The sequence below is a fragment of a genome, unplaced genomic scaffold (assembly GCF_019419815.1).
Source record: "Pyrus x bretschneideri cultivar Hongxiangsu unplaced genomic scaffold, Pyrus_bretschneideri_v1 Contig4, whole genome shotgun sequence".
In the NCBI taxonomy this organism is placed as follows: domain Eukaryota; kingdom Viridiplantae; phylum Streptophyta; class Magnoliopsida; order Rosales; family Rosaceae; genus Pyrus; species Pyrus x bretschneideri.
In genome coordinates, this window is record NW_025999723.1 from 8,370,553 (window position 1) to 8,385,776 (window position 15,224).

The 15,224-nt window shown below is 36.4% G+C and overlaps 1 protein-coding gene and 1 long non-coding RNA gene across 2 annotated transcripts; both read left to right on the plus strand.

Annotated features, from left to right (window-relative positions):
* Window positions 1-442: 442 nt before the first annotated feature.
* Window positions 443-1,803, plus strand: LOC125468952. Its single transcript, XR_007251297.1, has 2 exons — window positions 443-712; window positions 827-1,803. It is a non-coding gene; the product is annotated as an uncharacterized LOC125468952 (long non-coding RNA).
* Window positions 1,804-11,131: 9,328 nt separating this feature from the next.
* Window positions 11,132-14,998, plus strand: LOC125468841 (phenylalanine ammonia-lyase 1-like). The gene is made up of 2 exons (XM_048565339.1): window positions 11,132-11,767; window positions 13,028-14,998. The coding sequence occupies exons 1-2, from the start codon at window positions 11,355-11,357 to the stop codon at window positions 14,775-14,777; spliced, it is 2,163 nt and encodes a 720-aa protein (XP_048421296.1). The 5' UTR covers window positions 11,132-11,354; the 3' UTR covers window positions 14,778-14,998.
* Window positions 14,999-15,224: the final 226 nt, after the last annotated feature.

Here is a 15,224-nt window from a genome sequence, read left to right on the forward strand (position 1 = left end):
GGGTTGTGAATTACTGTTATTTTACTGTTTTAAGGTTTTGGGAAATGCTATACTATTTGGGGAGGTTATGTCAAATTTCTGTACAAATTTAAGCTTAGGGTTTTCACCATTTAATTATTTTTGGCCAGCTAAAAAAAACACCAGGGGGCCTAGTCGAATGTTGAAGCAGGCACAGAGCGTACGTCTGACCGGCTTCAGGATCAAGATTGAGTATGACTTGCAACATTGTGGAAGGGCTACCTCACAGCAGCATAGAAGCGTAGCTAGTAGCTGTGGTGTTGTTATTAAACAAAAGTGTCCTATGTAGTGGGAGTCTTGGGCAGAAATTCCCGAGGGGACGAAAAAATTGGTGCAAGAAAAGTTGTCAGTTAGTATATTAATTTTTTTGCCTTTATCATTTTTTTAATTTTGTTTACAAATATTGAAAACCAAAATATATTATCTTAATATTATTAAATTTCTTACTTTATTTTATTATTTTTCATATTCGTAGGTCAATTTTAATCTTGAGGACATATCCCCTAAGGCCATGGCCTACTTAGAAGAGACCTTGGCAACTCGGTACAAACATTAGAAGAACAATCTTCACATGCATTTTAAGCTATGGGATGATCCGGAGTTTGCTCGCCTACATGGTTGCCCAACTGAGTTGTAGGATCGACCGGAGGATTGGGAGTGGCTCTACAAACATTTTACGGACCCAAAATTTGCGGTATGTACATAATATTTTAATAATAATTTATTATTGTTTTAGTTATTTTGTTAAGCTTCCTTTATTAATTTATTTCAAGTAGTCACACTAAGATGTATATTGTGTGTTTAACAGAAGAAATCTATAGCTGGCCAGAAAGCTCGGGAGTCAAAGACACTTCTCCACCATTCCTGTTCGAAGCCCTTTTCATATAGGCTTAAGGCACGATGTCAGGTAAAAGTATATTAATTTTTACAATTTGAAAATTTATACAATTTATTTATAATTATTGATTAATAAAATTTTCTTAATGTTTTTTTCTTCAGGAGGGTTCTAAGTTCCCAGAGATCGACATGTTCATGGATGTTTACGTTTGACCTAGTGATGAGACCGCTGAGCAGCTTCTTGTAAGGATATGTAATTGTTATTATTCTTATATGTATGAATCGTTCAAATATTATTTATATTCTGTTATTAAACATTATATGTTTTTTTTTCTTTATTATTACAGGCTGCTATGGTGGAATAGCGCACTGCTATTCTCCAAGAAGCAACATCGCAGCTTCCCCCGAAGACCCAATCGAGGACGTCACAGTACCCAAGGATGCAGGTTTTCAGCTGCTGACTAATGTCATGGGTAAGAACTTCGATCGTCGTCATGGCAAGGTTGTTCGGTGTATGGGGAAAGCGCGAGTTCGTGAGATTGGTGCCTCTTCTTCCAAATCGAACACAGCAGAGGTCAGTGCATTGAAGGAGGAAGTGACAACCCGAAAGGGTCAGCTTATGGTCTAGGGCGAGTAGATGAGGGCCTAGGATGAGCAGATGAGGGCCCAGGGCGAGCAGATTAGAACCCAGGGCGAGGAGATGAAGGCCTATGTCAGGCACGTAAGATACCTTGTACGAGCCATACAGATATCCGACCTCCAAATCTTACTACTAGTACTTGATCTTGCTACACCTTCAACCTCCGAGCCACATCGCCATGCCAATACCCAATAGGCTGATGTATCAAACCTAGAATACTACTTGTAGTTTTTTCTTTTTTTGTTCGGGCATCTTGTATGTACATTTTCATATATTTTATAATTAAATACTTTACCTTGGTTAATTAATTATTGTTTAGAATTTAATTACAATATTTATTAAAAATTTTAAAAATAATATTTTTGACCAAAACAAAAAAAAAAGGGTTCACACAACGAAGATTCTACCTACGTCGCGCAAAGGCACATAAGCCACTTTGCGAGACGCATGTCCCTGCGTCGCGCAAAGAGGCTTTGTGCAATGCAGTCTACGTCTCGCAAAAAGGCTTTGCGCAATGCAACCTACATCGCACAAAGCCTCTTTAAGCAACCTAGCCACACGCATCGTGCAAAGTGGTTTTGCACGACGTAGGCTACGTCGCCCAAAGCCTTTTTGCGCGACGCATTTTCTTCTTCGTCGCGCAAACCCTTCTGTCACTGCCTTGCCGTGATGGTTAGCGTGTGACGAAGGTGCGTTGGTCTAAGTTTTGCGTGACGTTTTTTGACTTTGTGCGACGTTTTTTGACTTTGCGCGACGAAGGACATGTGTCGCGCAAAGTGTTTTTTTGTACTAATGATAGAACCGTACATGAGATTTTCCATCTCGTACAACTCCTTGAAGGCCAAAAATAAATATAAAGACTGTGCCAGTATTCTTTTTTTAATCTTGATAGCTATCAGCTCCTCCTAGGTCTACTCCGCAATTTCTAGTAATTTCGTTGATGGTGTTGACACAAAGTTCATATTGGTATGTATGGACATTAGTTGGTTCCTTGTCAGGTCTTCTTTGGAGTCGGCCGGCTCTGCTCATTGTCAAAGAGTGTCATTTTGCTTGTGATATTGAAGTTTTTGTCCTTAAAATTTCTCATGTGCCAATTCATGAAGTGTTTGACTTTTTCATTAGGCATTAAGTTCCTTTGGCTTTGGAGTGTTGTCTCAATCTTTTAAGTTTGGGTGTTGATGATTCCAAGACTTGGATGATTTCCTGTACTTAATCTCAGGCTTATCTCACTCCTCAATTCACCAGTATGGTGACAACTACTTTGGCCAAGTTCGCCTTTTATGTTTTGTTGAAGTCTCTTTGGATTAAGGACAACCTCTCGGATTTTTTTTTCTAGAATGTGCTCTTTGATGTTTGTATTAGCTCTTATATTATAATAAAGGAAGTGATTTTCACACACCCTTTTAAGCTTCTTAAACACGTCTCTTTATTTATGGTCGTTAATTTGAATAAATTAACCGGAATCAACTTCTAGAATTAAACAAGGGTGTAAGAGGCTAAAAGAGATGTGTGAAAATCACTTCCTATAACAAAATCAGTATAATTTTCTCTTCAAAAACCCAAAAAAAAGGTTACTAATAGTAAGCTATAGTGTTTTTGTTCTTTACTTGTCAATGAAAAATTTTAGGTCAAACTTCTGTCAATGGAGAGTTTAATATACACCAAATTGTTATGCTGATACAATGTATGACTTAGCCTAAATTTTTCACCCCTTTAGTGAAACTATCGTTGTATATTGAAACAAGTTTTAAGAAAAATTAAAATACTAATTGTTGAACATTTGACCTTTAACAAGTATAGAACTAATCTCAGTCATTTTTTCTATAAGAAAAATCATCCCAAAGTCAAGGTAACGTTTACTGAAAATTAATCCCCAAGTTAAAATGGCGAAAAGAACGCCTATACAGACTCTACAAAAATTCTGCACTTCTGTCACCGGTGTATATGGACAACTATACCTTTGTGCTCCAACAAGAGAGGATGTAGACTTCTCGAAATAGCCAATAAGCAATGATCTTTGGGGAGTTGGGAGGTTCGATCGTATGCATTTGGAATACTACTTGGCATGGACATTGTGTTGGCCATTATCATCGTCTAACTATTATTCTTTAGGCAACGGCGTCTTATGACTTCTGAGTTTTGCATGCCTCCCTTATGGCAATGTTCTTGCCAATAGCTAGAATATAATTGTATTGCCTTACTTTTCAACTAGCACACTGGCACACGGGCGGCTCTATTTTTTTTTTTCTTACAAAATTGTCATTTAAAAATTGATTAAAAAACACACACACACACACAACTATCCCACGGAGTTTTTCAATTCTCAAAGTTTTTAGTTAACTTTTTTAAATGGTATATTTTATGGATCACCCCATCATTCCTTTTTTTTTTTTTTAATTATAATTAAATAAGGATTTTTTATTTTTTTATATTGGATGTTTCACCAAATTGTCATTCTCCCTTAAATAGAGTACTAACAATTCTACATAAATTCTAAAATATTTTGAATGTAAAACAATTCTACCTAAATTCTAAAATCCATGCTGTACGATTTGAAGCTATTCATCAAAATTTTCCTCAATTTAAGTCATGAGATGTGGATGTGAAGCTAAATTGACAATTTTTAATGAGTATAATAATATTTTTTTTTAAAAAATAGTAGTTTACTTTGGAGGGTAAATAGGCTATTAGTTATGCACCCATATTCAACGTCAAGAGCTTATAAAAAAGAAAATAACGATGTTATCCTCTAAAGTATGTCACATGAGTATAAGTCACCTGATTTAATTTGATTGAATGAAATAGAAAATCATACAATAGCAATAAAGAGCCATTTTTAAGGACTTGTATTTCCAAAATAAAAATATCGCCCATATTCTCTCTCTCCTCATGTGATCCAAACTGAACCCTAATTTTTTTCTTCTCCAAGCATCCGGCCCCCTTGCTACTTCTTAGGAACGGCGACAACCCTTTTTCCTTCTTCCTCTACGCCCTCTTCTTCAACCTTCACTCACTGCCTTGCACCTCCCCCTTCCTTGTCTCTTTACCCTTTTTAGTGAGCAACCCTCCATGGGTTTGGTTGGTATTATGGTTGTGGTGGGTCAAAATTGCCTTTCTACTGCTGGTTTCCATAGTGGTTATACGCTCCTTGACTGTTCCAATGGTTGAGCTGCCTTCCATAACCAAATTCATAATCAATCCACCTTGCCTTGGGCTACGATTGATGTAAATCCAACTTGATTTACCTACCAACAGTTCGTGCGTGTGTGGTTAGATTCTAGGAACATATGCTTTTGACAACCATTTTGTAAGGTCCACTTCATAATACGTATTTCAAAAATTCAAACCGTTTATATTTTAATACATCATTCATAGAGCATCCTTATAAAAAAAAAAAAAATTAGAAAATCCAAAACTATTAAGATATTTATTTGTAGTGAAGAAAATGGACAAATGCGGTTTTATAAAGAAACACTAAATTTAATCCAATGGTAATATGGTTACAAATTTGGGTGACTTTGGGTAGACCTGATCTTTGAGGTAAGACATAAAAGATAAATGGTTGGATCATTAAAATACATTACGAAATCGACTCCACAAAAACATGTATAAAAAACATGGATCCTCATATCCTAACATATATAGATTTATGTAAATTCTACGCTAAGTGTATCATTGCCAATCCTATATATTTTTCACAGGTGTTATTGAATTCTTAATTGAAAAGTGAGGGTTTTTAGTTATAGTTGTAGAGCATATATTTCACCATAAGGCCTCGTTTGATAAGGAGGACTAACTTGGATAAGACTATTCATTACATTGAAAGCATTTTGAAAGAAGAGATTAATGAAATTTCATATTTTGTCGAATTTGAAAGTTACTCGTGAAGAAAATATATACTTACTAGTTTCCACAAAAATAGTAAAATTAAAACGAACAACTTTTCTTCATGAGTAATCTTCAACTTAAATAAAATAAAATAAATTATCATCCATTACTTTCTTTAAAATCTCTTCAAATATCTTCAAATATAATGAATCGTCCTAGCTAAATTAATCCTCTCGTCGAGGCCTAAACGTTTGTTGACTTAGAAAAACAAGACGACTTATTTAAGTATTGAATATTTAAGAATTTGTTTGTATGTCGTATGTCGTCTGTCGTCATAGACAAATTAAAAAATTAAAAGGGGGCCAGTGGGTGTGGTGGGGTTGGAAAGAAGATGAAGATCTAATCTCACCAATTTGATGGCATTGGTCAGTCTTTTACATTCTCATTGGCCTACAAATTGCTAAAAACTTAAATGGGTTGGTGACAACGCTTCAGTACCATACACAAATGTATTAAAAAAATAAAAAAATGACATCCGTCAATGGATAAGAAGTCGTAGTCTTGTCCAACCTCCCTATAAGATCCTTCGTCCACAGTTTCGTTAGGTGTCTCTCTCTCATAAGAAATTAGTTGATAAATTGGGTTTTTTTTTTATATTTTTTTATATTTTTAAAGTGAACGTTTCTTTAATTTTCTTGCTTACCACTCTTTTTTTTGTAAGGAAATACTGGTGATGAGTCACGGTTATCCACTCATTTCAAGTCCGAGAGGTTATGGGGAATTTTACCCTATCCGTAGCTATAATCAAGCAGACCCACCAGCTCAAAGCATCGAACCTGAAACCTTTCACATTTTTTTGTTTATTGGAGAGTAGCAGTCCGCACCCTTACTACTTGGCCACTTACTTACCACTTGTTGAAATGCTTTCATTTTTTTGATGATGTTGTTTTAGTTCATCCCCAAGTGGCAACCTTGGATGTTTCATTTTACAATTAAGGAAATGTTTTGGTTAATTAGATCATCACAAAATCATAGTACTTTAGAATGAAGTCATGAATTTTGTTGGTGTTAACTTCAATCAGATTGCCACAATTAGCTAATCATCGGTCTAATTTGAGCTTGGATAATTTTTAGGGGAAGATTAATAAAATTGCAGTGCTTGGAATATTCGTAAAATAATTTTTTTTTTTTTTTTAATGTCAAACGATAGATTGTTAGATTAGATGTTAGATTAGGAGTTGACGTGATTTGAACCCACGTCGTGGTATAAAAGCAATACTCTTCTTCATCACTGTAATAGAGGATCACTTGTGTAAAATAATTAATTCAAAATATGACTTCGTTAACAACAGTCATTCGCGCAGGTTGTTTGCCTAAAACCGGATACATGTATTTAGATGCAAATGTAAGACTCAAATTGGAGAAATTGCAGCCGCTATTATCAATATAATAATTTGGAGTAAATACCATGCAAAGATCCAACACCCCTATGAATTTCTCGTTTTGCTTTCACCAACCCCCCTTCTCAAAAGAAGCGGTGGTTGGTAGTGGGCGCATGACTTATCCATAAATTCCCCTAAATTTTGTTTTTAATTTTTCTTGTTGCAAAGTTAATGATGCATTATCTTCACTAGACTTTTGTTTAGTTTTTTCTATACTGTTGTAAGTAGGTCAAGAACCAAAAGTTTTCGGCATCGTCAGCGTCAGCTTTGCCTGGTCAATGAGAAATTTTTCAGTGTATCAAAAACACGGTCTAATGTATCATAATATAATTAGTTGTATATTTAAAAAAAAAATCTCAACCATTTATATTATTACACTTGATGTCGAACAGTATTTCTACTACATTGAAAATTTTCTTCTTGTCAAGGATTCAGTCTCAAAGTTCTGTTTTAAATTCTTTTGTCGAATTTGTTTAAAATCATCGAAACCTAATCATGTTATATGCCTCAATGAGAACATGCGTGTCCAATAAATAATAAATAATAAGCATTTTTGGGCATAGCAAATTACATGGATGTTCATTTTTCGACATGCATCGATATATTATCATCGATCGGATCTAAAGATCTGTTGTATGAATGATAACAAGCAATACATAAAAAATAAAATAAAATAAAATAAAATAAAACATCTTTTTGGGTATATTCAATGATTGTCGACATGAATCACGTGGATGTATAAATATGTGTGTGTGATAAGGTACGCACAGAAACTGCATGGCTAGATATTGTAATACCATTAAGGATGGGAATGCATACCTTAAGGAAGGGAAGTGGGATGAAGAGAACAATATGTACCTTTCATGGCTTCTTACTTGCATCGCATGTTCTGATTCAAAAACTAAAAAGAAAGGAAAGCGAGGGGGATGAACAGAATTATATATCAATTTTTATGCTAAATCGTGCCATACTTTCAACAACTTAACATTTTATTTGGATAGTGATCTTAGAGATACCAATTCATATCTTGATATTGTGGTATTTAATTTGCTTATGTTTTCGTTCATCTTGAACATCAATTGGTATTAAAAGGTTTGTGCCTTTTGCATTTTACTACCAATAAACATGTTATGTATTACATCAGTTGGTATTAAAAACCCTACTGCATTTTGCTACCAATAAACATTTCAGGACTAGCATCATAAGCATAACTTCTTTTATTTAAATGTTACTGTCTGGAATTCATCTAGATATACCTTCGATCGTCTAATTTCTTTGTCAGTAACACGTTTCTTAGCTTAACACAAGATTGCTTCTTTTAGGATATATAAAAACCCTAAAGCATTGGTTTTACATTTTAAAAAGATACCGATGCTAAATGCAGACGCTCAAAATCAGCCGTGATACAACTCTCAAATGCGATTAATGACTACTTTATTTTGGTGGTTGTTTGTGCAACTCATTTGGCCAAATCCTGTCCGACTGTCCATATATAAGGGCGAAGCTGCCTCCCTAAATTCTGCCACAAGGAGGACCTTATAAATACTGTGACGCTAATACGAGGGCCATCTTGAATTTGGGTAGAAATAAAACTAGTTAAAATTTTCCCAATCCAATTATTAATGTAAGGAAATAACTAATAAGATATGGATTTGGGGGAAAGAAAAAAGACATGAGAGATCCATTGCGAATATCCTACCAAACACATACCAATAACATCCAATCATAAAATGGGGTTGGTAAGCTTTCCACTAAAATTTGGTGCATAAAAGAAATAGGCCGGTGCACACCACCTATTTTTACCTCACTCGTTATTCTCAATTTTCGATCATCAGATCGAATGAATTGAAGAAGATCAATGAACAAAAATTAACAAGAGTATATGAGACGTAAAAAGAAGTGTGTGAATAGCACTACCCAAGAAATAATAGGAACGTACTAGTGCTGCAAAAATCAAACAGAAAAATAGATATGATTGTGTTGCCCACACACTCATCTTTACCTCCCACACATCCTTGTTAATTTTTTGTCATTGATCTTCTTCAATTCATTCAATACGACGATCAAAAATTGAGAGTGATATGTGAGAAGTTAAAATGAGTGTGTGGATAGCACTCAGTGGCGGATGCATTGAGGGGCAGGGGGTCAGTTGACTCCCGAACTTCGGTGAACGTCCATAGATACCTTGGGAGTTGACCCTCCGAACTTCGGTGAATGTCTATGGATACCTTGGGTGCTGCCCTTTTGAAGATTAGATTAGGCTTCATATATGCCCTCCAACTATTTGATAAAATGTCTGAAAGAAGAGTGAATGAAATGGTGATCTCAGTAAATAACAAAGCATCATCATTCTTGGACAAACATATTAATGGGATGCAATGATATCAAACATTGTTAGTGTGTTCATGACAAGTTTGTTTCTTTGTTACGCATTCATATGAGAGCAGCCTTAGAACATGTCAGTTACCCTCACAAATGAAGCATTAATAGGTGTGCAGTATACCTTTCTAAATGACTTTAAGCCTACAAAGACTCGATGAAATGACAATATGCATGCTATTTTTGGTAAAAAAAAATTTAATCGATGTGCTCGCTATTCTTACTGACCCCTCTTAATATTATTTCCTGGATCCACCACTAATAGCACTAGCCAATAAATATATCAAATGATTATTCAATAAAGGCAGCTGAAGCAAAATACCCCACAAGTAATTTGCGTGCACAAGTAACTAAAGGCACATAGTCATATAGATTTGTTTGAGATTTAGGGGCACGAAATTGTGTCAATTTCCAAAGTGATTGCGTCAAGCACCTTTGTAATAAAAAAATACAAAAGCAAAAGAAAATATAAGTGAAGAAATCAAAACTAACTTTAAAAAATTTATTTTATTTTTTTGAATTTTTGAATTTTAGTTTAAGATTTATTTTATTTTTCTATACAATTAACGATATATTTACACAAAAGGGTGCGAGAATGAATTAATATCGAATTCGGCATTCGCAAGATTCGAAGCTAAAACTCTCACCTAATTCAATAAATCTTATATTTCAACAAAAAATGTAAACTAAAATAATAATTATACATCTAAAATATGAAAATTATATTAAATTAATTTATATATTTCTTTCTTTCTTCTACTTTTTATTCAACATGCATTGCTTGTATGGAATTGCGAGTTACTTTATTAATGCAATCAATTTAAGAGAGGGATAATCGGATATAACTTTGAACGGAATTTGCAAAACCATTCCAATATTCCTAAATAGTCAAGGAATTGAATGTTCTAATTCTAACATTTCAGTCAAACAAACGAGGTCTGACTGAAGAGTTAACTATTCGTAATTAATGAGTATAAGTCCCTCTACGATATTTTTTTTTAGGGGTTCAGAGATTAGACTAAAACACACAATAAGTCATCCATAATATAATTAGGTATCGATTTTGTATGAATCGAATTTAAAATCTTTCACTTACAAATGCAAACAAATATGAGTATATCATAATTAATATACTAGTAGCGAATTCAATAAATTATAATAGAGGAGGAAAACAATAATTATTGAGTTAAAAATGATAGAATAATCACCTTAAAAGATGACAGAATTACCTTGTTTCAACCAATTGTATTCAACCAATTGTATTCAACCATTAGATAAGTTCATAAAAAGTTTGCAGAAAAAGAATCCATCTGTTAGATAGATATCCAAATCTTATTATTTTAATGCTACTAAACCGTAAAACTTGAAAACTTGATAATTTACATTTACCTCATCATAAACTACATATGTTGTTCTAGAACACATTTGTACGCCACGTGTCATCGCATGAATGGTGTGGTTTACATAATCAAACACAAATTTACATCATCAACAATTTACATTTACATTTAAAGTTTTACAACATTAACCTGTTACATTCGAATTTAATTTAAGACGCTCTCTTTACAGTTTGCACATTTCCTTAAACGTTCTATAAAACCGCTATCGTTTACATCGATCACAAGACAATACCACGCCACCTTTTACAAGGAATTTTACTTGTCATACGAACAATTGTTTTGGCAGAGAAATAGGGTGACGTGCTGCTTTCGTGCCATTCCTTTCAGGGAGCCTGCTTACTCACCAACCCCCTCTCCCCTCTCTTCCCTTCCCATCCGGTTATCATTGACAAGTAAAAGCCCGCGTTTTGGAACCCCACCTAAACTCCACACGTTGTTCTGAAGCAGACTTACACGCCACGTGTCATCACGTGAACGGTCGTAGATCATGAAGATCCAAGGGCTACCTGGAGTTTTCAACTAACCCGTCGGCCTACCAACCCCAGCACTCGATGTGGGACGTCCTCTATATAAACAAGGCAATTACGGGTGAACCAACTCAGGAAAATAACAGTAAATTTTCCTTCCACCCGAAACTTAGAGCGCCACCTCTTTCCATTCCTTTCCTTTCGCAATTCTCATTTCCTTATTCATTCTCTTCGACCAGGCTTTTATCCCACTGAGTTTTTCCCAGCAAGGTTTTCCTTGGCTCCATTTCATTTCCATTCTTTCGTATCCCTACTTTGGTATTGCTTGTGATCGGGGAAGCAAATGGAACCGGGAAATAACCAAAACGTCAACGAAAACAGCTCCCTGGAGTCGTTTTGCGTAGGGCATGAGAAGGTACTTGCGACACATGACCCATTGAACTGGGGGATGGCAGCTGAAGCACTGAAAGGGAGCCATCTGGACGAGTTCAAACGGATGGTCAACGATTACAGGAAGCCAGTGGTGAAGCTTGGTGGGGAGAGCCTGACGGTGGCTCAGGTGGCTGCGATTGCCTACCATGACGGTGCCAAGGTGGAGCTGTCGGAGGAGAAAAGGGCTGGGGTAAAGGCCAGCAGTGATTGGGTTATGGATAGCATGGGCAAAGGCACAGACAGCTATGGTGTGACCACTGGCTTTGGTGCAACCTCTCATAGGAGAACCAAGCAAGGTGGAGCTCTTCAGAGGGAGCTAATTAGGTAATTAATTAACCTACGATTCTCTAATTAGTTAATGCTTCCATTGAAATAGAATTATATCTATCATCTTTGCTTGGGGATCCATTCAAGGCAAGTAGTTAATTAACTTTGATAGTTTTTTTTTTTTTAAACAAAATTAACTTTGATAGTTGACTCTGTCGGTTGTTCAAGAGATTTTTCAATGTGCTAACAATATGATCATGTACACCAGGTATAGGAATACAATTGGTTGAAAACTATTCTTTTAAGTTTCTAACCAGTTATATTATAACACTTGGTATACAGTGCCGTATTTTCAACATACTAAAAAATTTCTCCAGTTGTTTCTTAAATGAATTTCTTCTGTGTTAGGGCTAACTCATAAACGGCACAAAATGAAAAATTTGCACACTTATGAGACCTTAAGTGGCACTAAACTCCACTTGTTTAAAGAGTCGCAACCCGACATATATGCATAAATAGCTCATAAAACGTACAAAATGAAAAGTTCTGACCTTGAGGGGTTGGTAAGAAGATATGGCTCGATAAAGAACGAGGTGTCTACTTTGCTATATTTGGTGGAATTTACGATTAAATTGCATAATTATATGGTATGGCCGCAAAATTGGTTACCAGCATTATCTCACCTTATGTAATTTGTTGATGTCGGTATAGGTGTTTGGTGATTGTATTATTTGAAATAACCTTACCAAATAAAAAGGAAAAAAATGAAAAAAAAAATGATGTAATCAAATTAAAATATATTCCCATTAGTAGAATTTGCGTGCCTAGCACGTGGTTGCAAGAGAGTCAACATCCAATATAATTGTGGTGCATTTATTCCATTTTGGTCCCAAATAATCTGGTCCATATAACATAACTGACAACAACATGCCTCTGTTTTTTTGGTTTTCTCCAAGTCCACCAAAATGTGCTGCCCACGTAGCTCTGTTCAGCTCATTACTAAACATAACCAAAACGCATCCTACCGCACGTAGCTCAAGCGATTAACAACACTTGTTTTGTATTAAAAAATAAAAATTCATTTTACTAATGTTTATTGTCATTTTTAATAGTTAATAATAATTGTGTAAAGTTCTCGTGTCGTATCCCCTTCCTTCTTCTAAAATAGTTGTGTTTTGTCTGAAGGACAAAATTTCACTTTAGTTTAAATTACAAAGAGGCACATTTGACTCGGGTGCATAGGGAGCACATATGCTTTAATAATTGTTTGTATTAGTTGCTACTTAAGCTGACTTGTATGTCATTTTTGTTGAACAGATTCTTGAATGCTGGAATCTTTGGCAGCAACACAGAATCAACCCACATTCTGCCTCACACAGCAACAAGAGCAGCAATGCTGGTGAGGATCAACACCCTCCTCCAAGGCTACTCTGGAATTAGATTCGAAATCTTGGAAGCCATCACCAAGTTCCTCAACAACAATGTCACCCCTTGCCTTCCCCTTAGGGGCACAATCACTGCCTCAGGGGACTTGGTTCCGCTCTCGTACATTGCCGGGCTTTTGATAGGCAGGCCAAATTCCAAGTCCACCGGGCCTAATGGCGAAACCCTAACCGCTTCTGATACCTTCAAGCTAGCTGGAATTGATGGCGGGTTCTTTGAGTTGCAGCCAAAGGAAGGGCTTGCATTGGTCAATGGAACTGCAGTTGGGTCTGGTTTAGCTTCTATGGTTCTGTTTGAGGCCAACACACAAGCACTTTTATCAGAAGTGTTGTCGGCAATTTTCGCCGAAGTTATGCAAGGAAAGCCTGAGTTTACAGATCACTTGACTCACAAGTTAAAGCACCACCCTGGCCAAATTGAAGCTGCAGCAATAATGGAACACATTTTAGCTGGAAGTGATTATGTAAAAGCAGCTGAAAAGGTGCATGAGATGGACCCTCTTCAGAAGCCAAAGCAGGACCGGTATGCTCTTAGAACATCTCCCCAATGGCTGGGCCCACAGATTGAGGTAATCAGAGCAGCAACGAAGATGATTGAGAGGGAGATCAACTCAGTGAATGACAACCCTTTGATCGATGTCTCAAGAAACAAGGCATTACATGGAGGAAACTTTCAGGGCACCCCGATTGGTGTTGCCATGGACAACACCAGATTAGCCATTGCTGCAATTGGAAAGCTTATGTTTGCTCAATTCTCTGAGCTTGTTAATGACTTTTACAACAATGGGTTGCCTTCAAATCTCACGGCAAGCAACAATCCCAGCTTGGATTACGGGTTCAAAGGGGCTGAAATCGCCATGGCGTCTTACTGCTCAGAGCTCCAGTTCCTTGGCAACCCTGTCACAAACCATGTCCAGAGTGCAGAGCAACACAACCAAGATGTCAACTCCTTGGGATTGATTTCTTCCCGAAAAACTGCTGAGGCTGTTGACATATTGAAGCTCATGTCATCTACTTTCCTAGTTGCATTATGCCAAGCTATTGATTTAAGGCATTTGGAGGAGAATTTGAAAAGCACAGTGAAGACCACTGTCAGTCAGGTTGCCAAGAGAGTCCTCACATGTGGCTTGAACGGCGAGCTTCATCCCTCTCGGTTCTGCGAAAAGGACCTCCTCAAGGTTGTCGATCGTGAGTATGTTTTCGCCTACATCGATGATCCCTGCAGTGCTACATATCCTCTAATGCAAAAACTAAGGCATGTACTAGTTGAGCATGCATTGAGCAATGGTGAGAATGAGATAAGTACAAGCACTTCCATTTTCCAAAAGATTACAGCTTTTGAGGAGGAATTGAAAACCCTTTTGCCGAAAGAGGTCGACAATGCTTGGGCTGAGTACGAGAACGGGAAAACGGCAATCCCAAACAGGATCAAGGAATGCAGGTCTTACCCATTGTACAAGTTTGTGAGGGAGGAGTTGGGGACTGATTTGTTGACTGGTGATAAAGTGAGATCACCAGGGGAGGAATGTGACAAGGTTTTCAGTGCTATGTGTGCTGGGAAGTTGATTGATCCTCTGCTGGATTGCTTGAAGGAGTGGAATGGTGCTCCTCTTCCTATTTCTTAAAAGTGTTTTTGGGGGATTTTTTTTTTACTTGTTAAAAGTTTATGTTCTCTTTTACAAGGCTATAGGACCTTGAAACTGAAAATTCTATGTTTTTCTTTAAATAATTTTTTTCACCTTTACATTTTATTGCATGTATGTTATTTGCATTGTACTGGATCTTCTACAAATGAACAAAATGTATCATAAACAAGTCACAAAAGGTGTCTTTATTTGTTCAACAACCTCTCTCTCTCTCTCTCTCTCTCCCTCTTTCTCTCTCTCTCTCCTCTCTCTCTCTCACACACACACACATAAATCTTGCAAATCTTGCAAAAAGTAGTGAGAGATTGTAGTTACAGTGGTTAAGAACCAGTTCTTCAAGGGTTCATGTTTGAATCTTTCTTCTGCTGACATCGTTTGATATTGCAAAAAGAGCTTGATTTCAACTTTAATCCCAAACCAGCTAAG

What these genes read in the sequence shown, in the direction of transcription:
- LOC125468841 (XM_048565339.1), top strand. Translation starts at nt 11,355, where the DNA reads ATGGAACCGGGAAATAACCAAAACGTCAACGAAAACAGCTCCCTGGAG. An exon ending in CTTCAGAGGGAGCTAATTAG is followed by an intron (nt 11,768 to 13,027) that starts GTAATTAATTAA and finishes TTTGTTGAACAG; the next exon opens with ATTCTTGAATGCTGGAATCT.